At 46.5% G+C, this 20,856-nt stretch overlaps 1 protein-coding gene across 1 annotated transcript; it reads left to right on the forward strand.

Moving 5' to 3' along the window:
• The first annotated feature begins 6,904 nt into the window (after window positions 1–6,904).
• Window positions 6,905–15,854, forward strand: PRRT1B (proline rich transmembrane protein 1B). Its single transcript, XM_033960112.1, has 4 exons — window positions 6,905–7,208; window positions 11,162–11,547; window positions 12,187–12,324; window positions 15,251–15,854. The coding sequence occupies exons 1-4, from the start codon at window positions 7,199–7,201 to the stop codon at window positions 15,395–15,397; spliced, it is 681 nt and encodes a 226-aa protein (XP_033816003.1). The 5' UTR covers window positions 6,905–7,198; the 3' UTR covers window positions 15,398–15,854.
• The last annotated feature ends 5,002 nt before the right edge of the window (window positions 15,855–20,856 follow it).

Consider the following 20,856-nt stretch of genomic DNA (forward strand, 5'->3'; position numbering starts at 1 on the left):
AATTGAATCTACTGGAGAAAACACGCCACATCAGATGGATAAATTAGTCTCTATGGGTCAAAATTCCAGGAACAAATGGACAGGAAACGAAGATTGGCATCTACTACCAACTCCCAGGGCAGTCCAAAGAAATTGATGGAGAAATGACTGACGAGATTAAACGCAACTGCAAGAGAGGTAACGCAGTTATCATGGGTGACTTCAACTATCCGGGGATAGACTAGAACCTAGGCACCTCCGGCTGCGCTAGAGAGACCAAGTTCCTGGATGCTGTAGACGATTGCTTCCTGGAACAACTTGTCAAGGAAAATACAAGAGGTAATGCAATTCTGAACTTAATTCTAAATGGACTGCGAGGACCGGCACAAGGTGTAGAAGTAGAAGGGACGCTGGGAAACAGGGATCACAACATGATCCGCTTCGACCTGGATGCAGGGGCGAAATATTGGTCTAGAACGACGGCTACGGCACTGAACTTCTGAAAAGGGAATTACGAAGGGATGAGACTCATGGTGGAGAAGAAGATTAAGAAGAGGATAAACACTGTAAAAATGCTAGAGCAAGCTTGGTCCCATTTTAAGGACAGTTACTGAGGTGCAAAATCTATATATACCACGTATCAACAAGGGATCCAAGAGGAAAAAGAACAAGGAACCGGCGTGGCTCACTGTAGAGATGAAGGAAGCGATCAGAGACAAGAAAACTTTGTTTAAGAAATGGAAAAAGTCAAGAACGGACAAAAACTGGAATAAGCACAAACAACATCAACGCAGGTGCCATAAGGCTGTAAAAGGGGCCAAAAAGAGACTACAAGGAAAAAATAGCCAAGGAGGCGAAAAACTTCAAGCCATTCTTTCAATATATTAAGGGGAAATGACCTGTGAAGGAAGCGGTGGGACCGCTGGATGACCATAGAATAAAGGGAGTGCTAAAGGAGGACAAAGCAATCGCTGACAAACTGAACACATTTTTTGTGTCTGTATTTACCGAAGAGGATATACACAGCATACCGGAACCCATCAGGCTATATGCTGGAAATGAAGATGGGAAACTGACAGGTTTGATGGTCAGTCTAGAAGAGGTATGCAGGCATATCGATAGGCTTATAAGCGATAAATCCCCAGGACCGGATGGCATCCATCCGAGGGTCATCAAGGAACTGAAAGGGACTATAGCTGAACTGCTTCAACTAATAGCCAATCTGTCGTGGGGAGATCCGGGAAACTAGACCTCGGTACCAGGAAAAATGGAAGAGGCGCTGATAAAGGATTGCATCATTGATCACCTTGATTGACACGGTCTGATGAAGACCAGTCAGCACGGTTTCAGCAAAGGCAGATCTTGTTTGACGAACTTGCTGCACTTCTTCGAGAGAGTAAACAAGCAGATAGACAAGGGCAACCTGGTTGACATTGTATATCTGGATTTTCAGAAGGCGTTCAACAAGGTTCCACATGAACAACTACTTTGGAAAATTGCGAGCCATGGAATCGAGGGTGAAATACCCACGTGGATTAAAAACTGGCTGGAGCATAGGAAACAGAGAGTGGGGGTAAATGGACAATACTCGGACTGAAAGAGCATAACCAGTGGGGTGCTGTAGGGCTCGGTGCTTGGACCCGTGCTCTTCAACATCTTTATAAACGATCTGGACATTGGTATGATGAGTGAGGTGATTAAATTTGCGGACAATACAAAGTTATTCAGAGTAGTGAAGACACAGAGGGATTGCGAAGATCTGCAATGTAGCATAATCATCAGAGCTAGCCTAGTAGTTAGAGCTACTAGGAGTTCATCATACGAGGTGTTTCATCCCTTCCATCCCAAAGACTGAGTGTGTCATATACTTCCTCATTTCTAGAAGATCATTAGAAATGTGTTGAAAAGTGCTAAGGTGATCTTCTGGGATATATTGCTTGTAGTGAGATAACTTTTGAATCAGATGTTTTCATTATAGAATGTCATAAAAATTATAACTGAGGATTCTAGTGGTTTAACATGGCACCTTGAAAAACCCTATAACCAAATTTATCTCTAGCAGGGATTGATGCTATAATTGAGGTTTATCGAATCCTGGACAAAACTGGATTCTATATAAAGTATTCAGTTTGCATGGAGCTACTGGAACTATCAGAGGCACCTCCCAGTTTCTGAACATAGCATCTCTCATGAGATTATGGAAAGGAAGTTTGAGAAAATCCTTTGGCCATTCCTTGTTGTTCAGTATATCAAAGAGTTCTGCTCTGGGCTCAGACTGATTATATTTTGATGGGTAGAACTTGTCTCATTTGCTTAATAAATTTCATAAATCAAAGACTTTCTGATGGGGACCTTCTGTGAGGAGGAGGAGATGGATCCGACTAATACCATAAGATTCCTCAGCAGACAGCTCTGTGTAATCAGAGGGAGAATGGTGAGATAGAATCATATTTCTCGATGCTCTGCCTTGGAGATGGAGAACATTGAGACTGATAGTATGGTGAATGTCAAGGTGTAGGAGAGTATTTACTTAGATGTTGAGGGGAGCATTGAGAATCACTTCAAGATGTCTTTGGTGATGAACATGGACGTTGACTTGAAGTGTGTCTGGACTGGGAAATAGAAGTGTAGGGGTCCGGGATCTAGTTCTCAATGACAATTGGGAGTGTGGCTTGTACTGGAGTGGTACCAGTGGCAGCCAATTACTTTTGTATTAGTTACCTGATCTGGTCCTATAAGAAAGGCACTGGTACCAAGGTAATCATTTGATATAGAAGGTGCAGGCTGTGTTGGGTGTCAAAGCATTGGTGACCTTGATGATAAGGCACACCTCCGAGAAGACACCACTTGCAATGATGGCAATCTTGCCTCAGTGCATCAGCATTTAGAATGAATGGATGGAGTAGATGCTTGAGGCTTCAGATAAGGCTGATGCGTATTTAGATGGGGAGTAACGTTTGTGCTTCTTAGCCTTTTTAGCTAGTTTCCGATGATGTAGAGGTGGACTGCAGTACTGATGCAGAAGATGGTCTTTGGGTGTTGGCATCGGCAGCCATCCTTAATGTTCCCAATGTTGTACTGAAAAGCTTTTAATATTGAGCTTGCCTTGCTTTAAGTGACCTCTTCTGCAGAGTAGAGCAGGGGGAGCAAGATTTGGCACGGTGGGCAGGACCTATGAACTGAATGCACCAGTTATGTGGGTCAGTAGCCGAAATAGTCCTGCTACACTGAATGCACCGCTTGAAGCCACTGCTAGGCTTGGTCATCAAGGGGAATACTGCCAACACAAGGTCAAAGTACTCAATGGTCTGGGGAGATTGAGTAAATAAGCTGTCGAAAAAATTGATGCCCCTGGCCTGAAAACAGGCTTTGAAGTGCCCAAAGGCCCCCCAAAATTAAAACATTTTTAACTGGGAACAAGGTAAGAAGAAAAATGAAAATCTAATGACTAAAAAACACAAAAATAATAAACATGAAGGCACAAAATCTCAAAGTTTGACGCACTTAGAACTTCAAGGAAAATGGCTACTCAGCTCCATGGAAAATTGAGAACTAATGGTTCTGCAAGTTGTTGGGCAAAAAGGCACCGGCGTGTGCACAGTACAAGCAGCCTTGAGACTTTGGAAATTTTTTAAAGTGACTACACTTTAATACTGTCCGTACCGGGCTCCATGGATGACATCACCCACATGTGAGAATATATTGCCTGCTTGTCCTAGGAATAAATTGTTCAACACTGAAAGGCATGTGATACAGGAACTAACAAGCATAAGCAAATCCTGGGTTTCACAGTGGGCCAATTTTAATTACTGTGGTTATGGGCTGATCCCACACAGCTAGAAACTTGGAAACAAGATGGCAGATTAAGGCCAAATGGCCCATCCAGTCTGCCTATCTGCAGCATCAACTATCTCCTCCTCTCCCTAAGAGATCCCACCTGCCTGTCCCAAGTTTTCATGAATTCAGATAGTGTCTGTCTCCACCACCTCTACAGGGGGTCTATTCCATGCATCTACTGCCCTTTCTGTAAAAAAGTATTTTCTTAGAATATTTGTGAGCCTATCACCTCTTAACTTCATCCCATGCCCTCTAACTCGAGTTTCCTTTCAATTGAAAGAGACTTGCCTCAAGTATATTTATGCCACATAGGTATTTAAACATCTATATCATATCTCCCCTGTCCTGCTTTTCCTCCACAGTATACATATTGAGATCTTTAAGTCTGTCTCTGTACCACTGACCATTTTAGTAGCCTTCCTCTGAACAGATTCCATCCTGTTAATATCTTTTTGAAAGTGCTGTCTCTAGAACTGAACACAATATTCTAAATGAGGTTTCACCAGAGTCTTATACAGGGGCATCAACACCTTCCTTTTCCTACTGGTCATACATCTCCCTATGTACCCTAACATCCTTCTAGCTTTTGCAGTTGCCTTTTCAACCTGTTTGACCACCTTAAGATCATCACATATCACACCCAAGTCCCTACTCCTCTTTCTTGCACAAAAGTTCCTCACCCCCTAAACTGTACCATTATCTCAGGTTTTTGCAGTTGTAAGAAGATTCAATGTACTGTGGGGTTACGAACATCCCAAGTACTGCAGTTAATGGCAGATCCTTCACAGCTGTGGGCAGATTCTAAGTATTGCAGTCATGGCAGCCCTGCACAACATGCGGCCCAAAATGGCTCTCACTCTGGCCCGCGCCTGTAGGTTTCTCTATTCTGTGTCTCCCTCTGGTGAGTGTTTAGTTTCTGGCCAGCACACCCAGACTTCAGCCACCCCGACGTACTGCACACGCAGGATGCCATCTTGCAACTTCTTCTGGCACCACTCCATGTCCTGATACACCTGGCGCATGAGGAACTGGGTGGTATTGTAAGGCGTGCGCATGCCGGGCACCCGCTGGCCTTACAGTTTCATGGGTCACAGCAGGCCGCCCAGGCCCATGTCCATGTGCTGGCCACTGTGGTGACGGCGCCACCACCTTCACTGCCTTTCCGATGCTCTGCTTCTGCACAGCTCCTTCCTCTTCCTCTGCCGCCACCGGCAAACGTTTCCTGCCTGCTGCCCTGCCCTTCTTTCTCGGTAGTAGTGACTGTAGGCAGCCAGAAAGTGATTGCTTCCCGCTTGCTCCTTGTTGCTCATTCCAATGGCGCAGACTCTTGCGCTTATCTTCTGGCATCTAAAGTCGCCAGCGTCGGGGCGAGAGTTGTTCCGTTTGATTTGCTCAACTTTGTTCATCCTGGTGGCAGCTAGTGCTTGCTGTTGTGTGATCTTTGGCAAGCCGGTGCCAATTCTTTTAGGATCTTCAGAGGTCTCCTTAATTTTGGTTCTGCCTCCTCTTGTGAAATCTCTCTTGCACAGAAGGAAGGAGGGAGAAGGAAGAGGATAGGTTTGAGAGATGCCAAGTCCATGGGAGGGAGGGAGAGAGGAAAAAGAAAGGAGATACCAGACCATGGAGGGGGAGGGAGAGATGCCATGATATGGGGGGAGGGAAGGAGACAGATACCAGACTAGGGGAAAGGAAGGAAGGAGGGAGGGAAAGAAAGGAAGGAGATAAGATGCCAGATAATGGAGGGGGAGTTGGAAGGAGAGGAGAGAAATGCCAGGGCATGGGGGTAGGGAAGGGAAACTAAGGAGACAAATGCCAGACCAGAGGGAAAAGAGGGAGAGGAGGTGCCAGAGCATGGAGGGAGAGAGAGAGATGTTGGTTAGGAGAGGGAAGGAGGACCGGAGAGGAAGAGAGAAAGAAATGTTGGACTAGTAGAAAGGAGGGAGAAATGTTGGACTGGGTGGGGGGGGCAGAAAGGAGGAAGGGGAGATTGGCTGCAGGGGGTAGAAAGGAGAAAGGGAGAGAGAAATGTTACACTGGGAGGGGGGAGAGGAGAGATGACTAAAGGAAGGGAGAGATACCAGACCAGGGAATGGAAGGGAAGGAGAGGAGTCTGGTAGCACTATAGAAATAATAGTAGTAGTAGTAGTAGAGAGAGAGGCTAGATTATGGGAAGGAGAGGAGAGAGATGCCAGACTGGGAAGGGGGGAAAGAAAGGAAAGATATGTCAGACCACTGGGAGAAGGGGAGAGATGTCAGACCATGGAAACAGGAAGGGAAGGAGAAAGAGAGAGGAAGGGAAGGTAAGACATGGAAAAGTAGATTTTGAGAAGCTGAAAAACTGAATGTTAAGTTAATGCCAAAGATGGATTTAAGGTATAAAGTGAAGGAGAGAAAAACAGTCAATGGATAAGAAGGCACTGTAAACAGTTAAAAGCACAGAAAAATAAAGTCACCAGACAACAAAGGTAGGGAAAATGATTTTATTTTCAATATAGTGATTGAAATGTGTCAGTTTTGAGAATTTATATCTGCTGTGTGTATTGTGTGTATATGAAAAATGAAAGGGAAATATTGCATTACAATTAGTAAAGGGGGCAGGATCTGGGGCAGAGCTTGAGAGGTCTGTGGTTGGGGGGTACTTAGCTTGAAGTAGTTGAGAAACACTGCTGCAGGCAATCAGTCGCCGCCAGTGCCTCTCCTTCTCTCCCGCCCTCTTCCCTGCTGATACCCCTTACTGGCATTTCAGAGCCCGTCTGGAAGGCCTCTGCGCATGCGCAAATGTCAATGTGATGATGTCATGCATGTGTGTGATGTCATCACGGCAATGTCCACGCACTTTCGGGTGCCTCGAGCCGTGGCCACTACCTGTGGCACTTGCTACATTTTCCAACTTCGTTTCAGTTGTGCAGGTCTGAGTTATGGGCATATCTGCTGATGGGACAGTTATTGCTCTCACACCGGCTGTACTTTTCTCTTATCAGCAGAGCAGGGCACTCTTCCAGGCCCACGGATGGTATTGCCTCCTCTCAGTACCAGGCTCCCCCATCTGCCTGTTGGACCTCTGAAGTCCTGGGGCAGGGAGGACACTGGTACAGCCTGGTCTACCTGGGAACACTCTTACACTGGCTGTCTTTATTTACACAGTCATCTGCAAACAGGCTTGTCAATTATTAATAAAACCCAACTCAGCAAGAGGAAACTAAATCCAGGGGGGGGGGGGGCAGGTAAGCAGAGAGAGCATACTAAGCTCACTTACAGACCAGCAAGGTATTCCAGGAGGCAACAAGATAGGGTCTCACAGTCCTAGACTTACTGCAGTTTCACAAATAAAATTATCCTGTGCACGGAGAAGCAAGCTAGGGAAAGGGAGAAAGAACAAGTCATGGAATCAGGTAAGATCCATTTCTCTCCTCTCCCTCCCCCTTTTCAGCTTGGAATGCAATACAACATAACACATGTCTTTTCTCTAACATTTAAAAGATTGTTCCGGAATTTAGATTTTTCCAGCAGCTTTACATTTTGGAGTACCATCATATGCCTCCCTAAACATCAAAACACTGGCAGTGAGCCCTGTACCCAGAATTCTCCCAGGAACTGATGGGGGGTGGGGAATGTCTGAACAGTTCTTTCCTTGGACTCCCTCCTTTGATATTTCTGCTTTGCTGAATATTTTTTTTTCATTGTCAAGTATGGGACTGATGTTGGTGATCAACAAAGATTGTAAAGAAAACTAAAACATTCTCCGTCTTCTTGAATATTTTAAGCATTATTCCAGATAACCTGATTTGCCTGTCATTGCCACTGGGGGAGCGGGTCTAGGTTTTGATCCCCTTAAAGTCTGTAGAAATAATGGGAAAATCCCAGTGGCATATCAAGGGGGACATGGTTTTCTGTTGGCATTGACTGTGCATGTATTGGTGTTCTAGTGCTCACTGCAGTGTTTAAGATGCTGCTTTTTCCTAGATGCACTCTTGTTGTGTGATATGGGCCCCGGGTGTCACATATCCTTCCTCTCTTCTGTGTTCATCAGGGTGGATTTATGGGGCATTTTTAAGATCACTCAGTATACTATGAAGATGAAAGTGAGGTTATTCAAACCTTGACAAATCCAAAACTTCACCTCACTCAATGTGAAGAGGAAATCTTAATGTTTATATGGCTAAATCTCCAAAATGAGATATGCCATAATATCCACATTCGATATGTTGTGTATTTTTAATACTTGCTATATTCTGTCATCTTCTATTCATCTCAGAAGTAAGACAGGCACATGGCGTATGATGGTTCATTCATTTATTATTCTTTAATAGGGCAGAGTTACTAGCATTTTTAAGATCCCCAGAGCTCTAGATCAGCAATGTGTGGCCTAGCACATGTGTGGGAAAGTGATGCACAGTGGTTAAAGCTACAGCCTCAGCACCCTGAGGTTGCGGGTTCAAACCCATGCTACTCCTTGTGACCCTGGGCAAGTCACTTAATCCCCTCCCCCCCAATTGCCCCAGGTACATTAGATAGACTGAGCCTACTGGGACAGACAGGGGAAAATGCTTGAGTACCTGAATAAATTAATGTAAACTGTTTTGAGATCCCCTGGGAGAAAGGTATAGAAAAATAAATAAATCTAGTAGAAATAAAGTAAATGCAAGCACTTTTTCTTCTGTCAGGGAAGCTCTTATAGTAGGGGACTGTATCTGTGGTTACAATCAAGGCAGTTTGTATATTATATATACATGTACTTATTTTCTACCTGGGACTTCATCATATGGAGCTGCAGTGGGAATCGAACCCAATTCCCTACTGCACTAACCATTACGCCGATAAGCCCGAGACAGACACTGAAAATAGCACATGTGTATGTTTTTGGAGAAGTGAAGAATCACAACTTTCTTGCATTGTTTCTCCCCCCCCCACCCCCAACACCGATGAAAGGAAAGGGAAATAATTGTTTCAAATCTGTGCAGTTTGTGATACCTTATAATATATCTAGAATTGCCTTTGAAGCTTCAACAAAACTTCTAAGTGGTTTGCAAAGTTCAGATAGGACTGATCAGATTATGATTGAGAATCACAGTAATTGAAAGAAATTAACCTGTACTAGGTACAGAGCAGTCATGTGCTATCTTCATCCTCATACAGTGAAGAAGATGAGAAAGTCATACCACAGAGTAGCAAAACCAGGACTAGAAAAGAAAGAGAACTTTCAATTAATATAATGTCAACCACAACCAGGTTCAGGCAGACTTTTTAGAGAAGCAATGTCTAAAGCCAGAACACGGCTACTACAGAGAAATCTGACACAAGTTGCAAAGTTAGGTTTGAAACTGTGCTCCTGATGGATGTAGAAAGCAGTTAGAATTGCAAGAAATCCCCTTTAAATAGGGCCTCTACTGCAAATACAACTCTGCCCCAAAATCTGGCTATTAGTAAATAGAATTATCTCTATTCGTCTAAACAACCTATCACTATCTACTATCTACTACCAATTTATCCTGGAAAAGTCCAGAACAACAATTGTAACTTAACGCATTCTTGATTATATGTACTGCAATGCTACTGGAAATGTCCAGTCTTCTAACTTGTAATCCGCTTAGAACCGCAAGGCACAAGCGGAATAGAAATCACTAATGTAATGTAATGTAATGTAATGTTTTCTGAAGCAATTCTTCTTTTGTAGAATTTACTTTTTAATGGTATTTAGTTTCTTATATACTGCCTGCAAGCCTGACAGCTATCAAAGCAGTGTACTTTCAGGTACAGTAGGTATTTTTTCTGATCCTGGAGGACTCACAATCTGAGTTTGTACCTGAAGCAATGCAGGTTAAGTGAGTTGCCCAAGGTCACAAGGACCAGTAGCAGGATTTGAATCAGGCTCCTGACTTTCAGCCCACTGCTCTACTCCTCCCCTCTGCTTTTTTTTTTATATCCATAGGAGGATGGTTTGAAAAGTTTAGTACAAAAAAAAAAGTTAAACATTTTTTTAAATAACTCAGTTTTATTTCTCAACATAGTCTCCATCGAGGGCTATATACTTAGTACAGCAACTTTCCAGTTTTTTAACCTTGTCAGAAAAGTAGTTTGTCAAACAGTAACTAAGCATCACATCTCATGGAAATTTACTAAATTTTTCAAACCACCCTCGTATATCTACGTGAGATGAAGTGCTCCCTGATATCTCATTAACCCTTTATTTGGCATTGTTGCTCAGAAGCAACATGTGTTTTCTATGGCTTTTATGGGAGATCTGCATCTTCAAATGTCTGTTCCTTGGCACGTTCAACATCACGTTATGTAAAGCAGCTGTTTCACCATCTGCCAATTAAAGGGATAAGGATCTGTTTCTATATAGTTTTACAGTTCTTGCTAGATTGCTGTAGTTAGCACAGGGCTATTCAATTTCAGGATTTTTTTTAATTGTACACTTAGGCAGATCAATTTATCTGTACAGTGTCTACATATCTGATTTTGATTTCCACAATGAAGCAAGGACTTGTAGACTAGACTCTGGTTTTTCCTCCTCTAAAACCTGCAGTTCCCGGAGACTTTAATCTGTTCACAATTACCTCTCTTCTCTCTCCCACAGAACTCCGTTCCTCAGATCAGCTGCTCTTAGCTGCACCCTTCTCTTCCATTGCCAATTTTAGGCTTCGTTCCTTTCATCTAGCTGCCCCCGTGCCTGGAATAAATTACCTGAGGTTTTCTACCAAGCCCTTCCATTACCTTGTTTAAAAGCAGACTGAAAACCCACCTTTTTTATAGTCTTCAATCCATAACCCTACTCCCCACTGCTCACCAACTGAGCCAACAGATTAACCATTCCCCTTAACTGTATCCATGACATCCTGTTTGTCTGTTAGTTTGTAAGCTCTTTCGAGCAGGGACTGTCTTCTTGGTGACTCTATACAGCACTGCTTACATCTGGCAGTGCTATAGAAATAATTAATAGTAGTAGTAGAAACAAACCTATGTTGCTTCTCATGTGGTGAAATCAGTTAGCTTAGTGGGTTTTAAAAAAGGTTTGGTTAATTTCTTAAAAGAGAAGTCCATAGGCCATTATTGAGATGGCTTGGGGAAATCCACAGCTTATTCCTAGGATAAGCAGTATAGAATCTGTTTTGCTGCTTGGGATCTAGTTAGGTACTTGGGACCTGGGTTGGCCACTGTTGGAAACAGGATACTAGGCTTGATGGACCTTCGGTCTGACCCTGTGTAGCAGTTCTTATGTTCTTATCAATCTCTCCATTGCTTCTTGTGAGATTTACACTTCTCTCTCAAACATATAAAGGTTGCTTTGACAGGTCTCGCATTTTCAGCAAATGGCCAAGTTTTGTGTGAACTTCCTTTGCAGGATCTGTAACAGGAGATGGCTCCTCCTCAGTATTACCCAAAGAAGTGAGAAGCAGTGAACTGACAGAGAGGGCAGCAGCTACAACCTTACCGGGCAACATTGCTGCCAGAAGTAGTGTTGAAGAACACACAGAATTTGGCAGATTTACAGTTCAATTTCATCCCAAGGAGAGCACACAGCATCTCAAAGATTCACCAGGAATCGTGAGCTCAGGTTTTACTGGGGATCCACCACCCTACTCACCCCCAGATCCAAAGGCCATCCATTTGTTATATCCATCTTTTCAAAGCAACTTTTCTGGACAAGTGACCATCATGCATCAACCAGAACCTTCAAACCAGATGCTGTATCAGAACCTGTCTCCGGGAACCTTACCCTACACCATTGTATGTAATCTGTTTTATCCCACTCTGATTAGGTGCTGGATGGGTATAAGAGATTAACTATAGAAGCTATGTTTCTTTAGGCCTCACTTTGTTGTAGTTACTGGTACATAACTGGGAAAGGTGGAATTTTAGTTAAATTAAATTAAGTTTAAATTAGAACCTAACATTTTAGCAGTATTACATTTCCCTAAGATTTTGTGATTTCTATCTTCCAGCCAGAGAGGAAGAGGGAAAACCAAAACCACCATTTCTGATGGGTTTTTGAGTTCAGCAATATCCAACTGCAGTCTCGGTTTAGCCAAAATGAGCCACCACTGTATACCTAGCAGATCCCCTCCTAGATGTTTATAGTACTGGTATTTATAAGATCTGAGGATGAACATTATGAATTCCCATGGTGACCGGGTACATGCCATGGAGATATCAGGCCAGCAGGATTAGTATAGGAACTATGCAGTGAGTACTGGAAGGGGACTGAAACTTACTATTTAGGTTGTGTGGGCTCAATACTATTGAAAACGTCTACCAATTTCTCCTCAAATAAACTGTCAGAAGCTCCCAGGAGCCCCATTCTAGCATACTACTAAATACAAATGAACTCCCTACTGACCTTGTTCCTTGTCTCTCCCCTTGATACAGTATAATGGCTCAATAGGAGGCTACCTGCCACAAGCCGAGGTCAGGCGCCCGCCTAAGGACTACATGGTGGAATCTGTGCTGGTAATGCTCTTCTGCTGTTTAATGACAGGAATCATTGCTATCGTCTACTCCAATGAGGTAGGAACCATTCCTTAAGAACAAATCCTTCCCTGCCCAGTGATAGCTTATAAAAATCTCTGTTCCAGGGGCCAGCCCTGTGGCAACACCAAGGGCTACCATGTGGATACTCTTCCATTCAGTTTCCAGAACAGATCTTCCACACTGTTGTCAGCCTTATTGAGGACCTCTACCATCTCCCTCTGCAGCATACTCAGCTGAACCAAATTTAGAGACTGTGATACAAAGGCTTAGAAGGGTCTATTAAAATGGGAGAACATTCCTGTGAAGTTGTAAATAAAGACTCAGAGTGCAATATCCCAGCATTCATTTGAATGGAATTAGTAACCACTATCGGTTGCTAGAAAGGGTCTAATGTATTACATACAGCCTGAATGCAGCATGTTCATTCACAAACTTTTTTTTTTTATCAGTAAACTGATATCTTCAGTACTACATGTTGCAGTCATTCTTAGTACTCATGAGAGATATAGCTAAGCACCTTCAAATCTTTCTCCACAACAACTGACCGCTAAACTTTAACTCTGTCAGTACTACTCAATCTGTAACATTTTTTAATCATTGTAAACCACATAGAACTTCACGGTCCTGCGGTATATAAACTGTTATTATTATTATTATATATTATTATTATTATTATTACCTAGGATAATAATAATAATAATTATTATTACCTAGGGTACAAGAAACTCTGGACTACACCATTGTGACCTATCCATTTGACAAGGGCAGCTCTCACAGCAAACATTTAAAATCATGTTTTGTTGGGCCATCTGGGCTGGATATCACATGCTCAGCCCTGTGGCACTCCCTGCCAGCCATAAAGAACAGCACTGAAGGATCTTCTTGGAGAATGTTCTCCATTGCTTAGGGTTGATGAGTATTTCCCAATCAAACTCTCTAGGTTGTGGGGGGAATGAGTAAAAGGTGACACTGGTGTTAGGATTGTTTTTAAAATTTCATAAAATAGACAATTCCATAAAATAGACAATTGGATCAATGATAGTCTGCAAAGTGGGTGTTCAAAGACTAGTTCTAAAGGTGACACCAGCAGATACTTGAGCTCCATGAGTAGAGTTTTTTCAAGTTGGCAACAGCCTATAGGTATTGGGATAATTTGTGTGATACACTAAATAATTAAAGGGAATGAGTAAAAGTCAGAAAAAATATTCATGGTATTAACCTGATGGATGCCAGCATCAGTGGTACTTTATTTTAAGCAGGGAGCAGTGCCTTTTGCAAGCCTGATGAAACTATTAGAGCTAATATGGGTTTTAGAAATGGGCTAGAAGCCAGAAATCTAGAGTGGGTTCAAGTCCTGATTTTCCTACAGACTTGGTAAATGATTAACTTATATTATTTTGGGTTTCCCCTTAAACTGTAAGCTATTTGAGAAGGGTTTCAATGGATCTGTATGTTATTTGTTCTAATGTCCAGATTTAGATCATTATATAAATAACAAAATATCTATAATAATAAAACGCTAAGTGTGCATGCGCACTCTCGCCGCGTGTTCCCTGAGATCTGATCTGTCGGGATGTGGCTGGCGAGAGTGCGCATGCGCGCTTACTTTGTAGGGCTCCAGGACGCGTGGAGTGGTGGCTGCCCGGAGGGCTGTCGGCGGAGGGCAGATGCCGGCGAAAAGGGCTAAGAAGCCGGTGGGAGCGCAGAAAGCGCGCAAGGCATCAGGCCCCCCTACTCTCCACTCTCCCTCAGCCTTGATACGGACAAAGTTTATTTCTTAGTTCAAAGCCGCCATCGCGGCTCCTCTCTCGATCCCCGCCTGCATCGGAAGCCTTCTCCAAAGCAGGTGCGGCTTGAGAGAGGAGCCACACCGGCGGCTTTGAACTAAAAAATAAACTTTGTCCTTCAGCAAAAAACTTCTGTTGAGAGGTGCAAGCGCAGACGCGGCTGTGGACTGTGCCTTTACTGCTGCGCTTTTCAGTAGGGCTCCAAGCCATGGCTCCTCCCCCCTGTCCCCGCCCCTCTCCTTCATGGCTGTGGAAGAGATTGGAGTGTGGGGCTTGGTGGAAGTTTGTGTCTGGGTTGCAGGATGGTAAAGCTGCAGAGCTGGCAACAGGTACACGTGCATGCGTTTCTTCCCTCTCCTGGCCAAGACCCTGTAGATTAATAGTGGGCCTGATTATAGGGGGACAGGGATGGACAGGGGAAGAGGTGCTGATGGACCGGGGGGGACAGAAAAAGGAAGGGAGGCATACTGCTGGACAGGGGAAGAGATGCTGATGGACAGGGGGAACAGAAAAAGGAAGGGAGGCGTACTGCTGGACAGGGGGAACAGGGATGGACATGGGAAGAGGTGCTTATGGACGGGGGTGGGGCAGAAAAAGGAAGGGAGGCCTACTGCTGGACAGGGGGAGCAGGAAAGAGGTGATCATGGACAGGGGGGAGGTAAAACAAAGGGAGAAGGGCTGCTGCTGGATAAGGGGAGCAGTGAAGGGGTGTTGGTGGACACAGGGGAGGTAAAAGGAAGGGAGAATGGACAGGGGGAGCAGGCAAGGAAAAAAAAGACAGAAAGAAAGAAAGACAGAAATACAGAAAGCGGCTAAGGAGAGAGAGAGAAAAAGAAATAAAGACACACACACATATATTCTAGCACCCGTTAATGTAACGGGCTATAATACTAGTATGTAATAAGTACATCACCGAAAAGAGATTCTTCAGGCAAGATGAATCATCTCAGTGTTTGGTCAGATATGAAAAACGTGCAAATATGGGTTCCATCACCATGGACTTATTTTCCACATGTTGCTCTCTTCCTGTATTTAAGAATCAATAGAGCAAAGGTTGAGTAAGCATGTTTTGTAGATGAGGACATATATCATTACAAGATAAGAGGATCTGAAATGTTTACAAAATGCTTGGCTAAGGTCTGTCATATGAGTTATAATTCCTGTCTTTTCTGCAGACTCGTACAGCTCTAAAACGAGGGGATATACTCCAGGCTCGGAACACCTCACAGAAAGCTCGCTCACTGGTCCTCTTCAGCCTGCTTTTTGGAGTTTTTGTGTCCATCAGTTGGGTTATCTATGTGGTGGTAACTCTCTATGTTTAACAGGAGGCTCCCACTAGCCTCAGAGACATGTCAGACTTACTACCTCATCAGCACTGGCTATGAACATGATGTGGTACACCAAAATTCCTCCAGCATTACCAGTACCACATAACCATGGAAACAACAATTCTAACACCAGTGTCACAAGGAGCAATCATGTCTTCAACCAGAGTACCAAAACCAGCCAGAATGCTATCATCTAACCATCATGAATCACACACCTTCCAAAGTGTGCAAAGCCAGGACTTCCCTTCCTTAATAGCAGCAATAAAACCACAGCTAACCTTGGTATTTTAGCACCTTTCACATGACTATTATAAAGACATCTAGGGGTGTTTATTCAGAAGAGGGGACTGGAATCAGCATTCCTTCCTTTCTCTTTTGGGTGAAGATGGGAGGGCAGCAGTGGCCACAGTCCTCGCATTATCATATTTCTTTATTGGAAAAAAAAAAAAAAGAAGCAAATAGGTCTTATCTCTAGCCACTGATATGCACTGTTCTTGGGGAAGATGGCAAGCAAGCTAAGGAAGAAGTATGTGTAACATTGTACTTTTGTCATAGTGTCTGCACTCAGCCTGAATTGCTTCCTGTAAACTAATGAACACACACATTTTATGGTGACAGATTCTAGGTGATATTTAAGAGGAGTTCAGACATTCTGAAAATGAGGCAGAAGAAAGCCGCAGAACAGCACAGTTACTTACCGTAACAGGTGTTATCCAGGGACAGCAGGCAGATATTCTCACATGTGGGGTGACGTCATCTACGGAGCCCCAGCGCGGACAGCTTTTCAAGCAAACTTGATTGAAGTTTCAAGTTTGCTACACTGCACCACGCATGTGCATGCCTTCTTGGCCACTAGAGGGCGCATCCCACTTCGTGGTCCTCAGTTCCATAACTAGCAAAGAAGCCATCCCCGGGGAGGCGGGCGGGTTGTGAGAAAATCTGCCTGCTGTCCCTGGATAACACCTGTTACGGTAAGTAACTGTGCTTTATCCCAGGACAAGCAGGCAGCATATTCTCACATGTGGGTGACCTCCAAGCCAACCAAAAAAGGGCAGGTGGGAGGATGGCAATTTAGGAAAACAGGTTCTGTAACACCGACTGGCCAAATTGGCCGTCGCTTCTGGACAAAGCATCCAGACAGTAGTGTGAGGTGAACGTATGAACCGAAGACCAAGTGGCAGCTTTACATATGTCCTCCACAGGAGTAGATCGGAGGAAAGCAACAGAAGTTGCCATCGCCCGGACCTTATGCCCCGTGACTCGGCCCGGGAGCGTAAGACCAGCCTGAGCGTAGCAAAAAGAAATACAAGCAGCCAACCAGTTGGACAAGGTGCGCTTGGAAACAGGATGTCCTAAACGATTAGGATCAAAGGACAAAAACAATTGAGGAACCTTCCGATGAGACCTGGTACGTTGGAGATAAAATACCAACGCCCTCTTACAGTCAAGCGTGTGGAGCGCCGTCTCGCCAGGATGGGAGTGGGGCTTAGGAAAGAACACAGGAAGAACAATGGACTGATTTAGGTGGAAATCAGACACAACCTTAGGTAAAAATTTAGGATGGGTGCGGAGAACCACCTTGTCATGATGAAACACAGTAAAAGGTGGGTCCGCAACCAAAGCCTGCAGCTCACTAATCCGCCGAGAAGATGTGAGCGCAATCAGAAATACCACCTTCCAAGTTAGAAATTTCAGGAGAGACTTGTCGATAGGCTCAAAGGGAGGTTTCATCAGTTGAGCTAAGACAACATTCAAATCCCAAACCACGGGAGGAGGTTTCAGAGGAGGACAAACATTGACTAGACCCTTCATGAAACGAGTCACCAGAGGATGAAGCGAAAGAGAACGTCCTTCCAAGTGACGATGGAAAGCAGAAATGGCACTGAGATGCACCCGAACGGATGTCGTCTTCAGGCCCGAATTAGACAGATGCAACAAGTAGTCCAGCACCGAAGACACCGGGACCGAGTCCGGATCCAGGTGACGCGAGGAACACCATGAGGAAAACCTGGTCCATTTCTGGGAATAGCAAAGCCTGGTCGAGACCTTGTGCGAGGCTTCCAAAACTTCCCTCACCGACTGAGAAACAGGAACCGAAGTCAAGGGGAAAGGAACCAAGCGGTCAGGTGTAACGACTGAAGATTGGGATGCAACAGCGAACCCCGACTCTGAGATAGCAGAGAGGGAAACACCGGCAGAAGCAGAGGCTCCCTGACACTGAGTTGAAGAAGCAGGGAGAACCAGTGTTGTCGAGGCCACCGAGGCGCAATGAGAATCATAGTGGCTCTGGATGATTTGAGACGAACCAACGTCCTCAAAATCAGAGGAAAAGGAGGAAACGCATAAAAGAACCTCCCTCCCCAGTCGAGAAGAAAGGCATTTGCTTCGAGACAGTCCAGGGAGTACATCCGAGAACAATACAGGGGTAGCTTGTGAGTCTCCGGAGAGGCAAACAGATCTACCTGCGGAGTCCCCCAGTGGTCGAAGACCTCGCGCAGGACTCTGGAGTTGAGTGACCACTCGTGCAGCTGGAGAAGCCGACTGAGTTTGTCTGCCAAGCAGTTCCGTTCTCCCTGGATATAGACCGCCTGTAGGAAGATGTTCTGGGAGATCGCCCATTCCCAAAGGCGCCATGCTTCCCGGCAAAGGGACCAAGAGCCCGTCCCACCTTGCTTGTTCACATAATACATGGCCACCTGGTTGTCCGTTCGCACGAGGACTACCTGATTGCGGAGTAGGTGGCAGAATGCTCGAGCCGCCAGAAAGATGGCACGAAGCTCCAACACATTGATGTGACAGCGTCGGTCCTCCGCCGACCACAGGCCCTTGGTCCGCAGACCGTCGAGGTGGGCCCCCCACGCGTACTCCGAGGAGTCTGTGGTCAGAACTTTGCGATGTGGAGGAACGAGAAAGAGCAAACCCCCGGAAAGATTCGAAGAGTCGGTCCACCAACGGAGCGATCGTCTCAAGGAAGGAGTCACCGCTATGAGACAAGAGACAGGATCGCAATCCTGGCGCCACTGAGAGACCAGAGTCCACTGAGGAATTCTCAGGTGCAGTCTGGCGAACGGAGTGACATGGACCGTAGACGCCATGTGGCCCAGAAGCATCATCATGCGCTGAGCCGACATCACAGGAAGCCGAGAAACCAGACGACCTAACCGAACCAAAGCCTCCAAACGAGGAGGAGGGAGGAACGAACGGAGGCGAACAGTGTCCAGCACTGCGCCTATAAACTGAAGTGATTGGGCCGGGCACAACTGTGACTTGGGAAAGTTCACTTCGAACCCCAGTCGTTGAAGGAAGATGATAGACTGTCGGGTCGCTGAGATAACCCCCTCCCTGGTCGGGGCCTTGATCAGCCAATCGTCCAGGTAGGGGAAGACCTGAAGCCCCCGAGACCTCAGGGCTGCAGCGACTACCACCATACACTTCGTGAAGACTCGAGGGGACGAAGCCAGGCCGAAGGGGAGGACCCGGTACTGTAGGTGTAGCTCGCCCACCTGGAACCGTAAGAATTTGCGGAAGGCGGGATGCACCGGAACATGGGTATACGCTTCCTTCAGGTCCAGGGAGCACATCCAGTCCCCTTCCTCCAAGAGAGGATACAATACCGGGAGTGACAACATACAGAACTTCTCCCGGACCAGGAACTTGTTGAGCTTTCTGAGGTCTAGAATGGGGCGCAAGTCCCCGGTCTTTTTTGGGACCAAAAAGTAACGGGAATAAAACCCCCGCTCCCGCTGATCGGGGGGTACAGGTTCCACTGCCCGAAGCCTCAACAAGGCCCTGGCCTCTGCCATGAGGATGGGGAGCTGGGTCCGATTGTATGGGCAAGCCCCCGGTGACTGTTCCGGTGGCGCAGACCAGAAATTGAGAGAATAGCCCTCGGAGACGGTCCGGAGCACCCAAGCGTCGGATGTTATCTCGGTCCAAGCTGCATAAAAGGACCGGAGTCGACCCCCTATGGGAAGGGGGTCTGGCGCGATCGCGGAGGGGGGCCGGCCCCATCCGCATAGCCCGTCAAAAGGACGGCGCTGGCTTGGACGGACCCTGCGCCGGAGGTTTGGTTTGTCCCCCTCTTCCCTGTCGAGGTGGACGCCGTGGCGGAGGCCTAGAAAAGGCCGGTGTCGACTTCTGAGGGTAACGCCTCGGAGGAGGCCGGAAGGGTTTCTGCGGCGTGGCCCGAGGTTTCGGACGGACCAAGGAGGCCAACGTGTGCTCCTGCTCCGATAACGGTTTGGTCGCCGCCTCTAGGGATTCATCAAATAATTCGGATCCCACGCAAGGTAAATCCGCTAGGCGTTCCTGCAGGTTTGGATCCATATCGAGGGTGCGCAGCCACGCTAGTCGGCGCATAGCTACAGCAAATGCCGACACCCTCGACACAAGCTCAAACGCGTTGTACACAGCGTGAAAGAGGTACAGGCGCAATTGAGACAGGTTGGACATGAACCTGGCAAACCCTTCCCTACGGGAATCCGGCAGGGCCTCGCGATACTGAGGCAGGTCCTTCACCATGCCACGTAAATAGGATGAGAATGTAAAGGCATAATTGAGAACCCTGGTTGCCATAAGGGAATTCGAATAGAGGCGACGACCAAACTTGTCCAGGGTCCGACCCTCCCTGCCGGGCGGAACCGCCGCAGAAACTCTGGAGGGTTGCGTCTTTTTCAACGCCGACTCGACAAGCAAGGACTGGTGGGAGAGTTGAGCCTTATCGAATCCTTTGGGTGGTATTGTCCTATACTTGGACTCCATCTTAGATGGCACCGCTGTGACCGTAAGAGGTGAAGTCAGGTTCTTAAGGAAGGTCTGATGAAGGACCTTATTCAAAGGAAGTCGGGGGGTTTCCCTCGGGGGAGTGGGAAGGTCCTGCTCCTCGAGGAACTCTTTGGTGTATTGAGATCCAGCCATGAGGTCCAGACACAAGGCACGTGCCATGTCCTGCACGAAACTGGAGAAGGAGGACGGTCTGGCGGGCGGGGAGGGGGTTCTCGACCTCTCCGCCGAACAGAAGGGGGAAGCCTCGTGGGAATAGCGCGGTTCCCTACCGGACCCCGAGTCCCAATCCAATGGCCTCGAGGGGGTCGGGGAACGTCTACGTCTCGAAGAACCCCTGGGAGAGGCCCCAGGTGTCCGAGGTACCGAGGCACGCCCCCTCCTCTTTGGTGAGGAGTCACGTGAACCCCCTCTCGCGGGGGAACGGAGCAGCCTCGGGTTGTCGAGGCGGAGCTCCGATACCCGCAAGGCCTCACCCCCGAGCGGCGAGCAGCGACCACGTCGCCGAGGAGAACCTCGCGAACGCTTGGGCTTCCTTGGACGACGCCTCGCCCGAGGCCGGCCCGAGGGTGAGGAGCCCCGTGAGGACCTCGAGGAAGAGGAGGAGGAGATCCGCCGCACCCTGCGCACCTTGTCACGGGGCCTTACGCTTCTCTCAGGCGGGGCCCCCG

The sequence above is a fragment of the Geotrypetes seraphini genome, chromosome 10 (assembly GCF_902459505.1).
Source record: "Geotrypetes seraphini chromosome 10, aGeoSer1.1, whole genome shotgun sequence".
NCBI classification, from domain to species: Eukaryota; Metazoa; Chordata; class Amphibia; order Gymnophiona; family Dermophiidae; genus Geotrypetes; species Geotrypetes seraphini.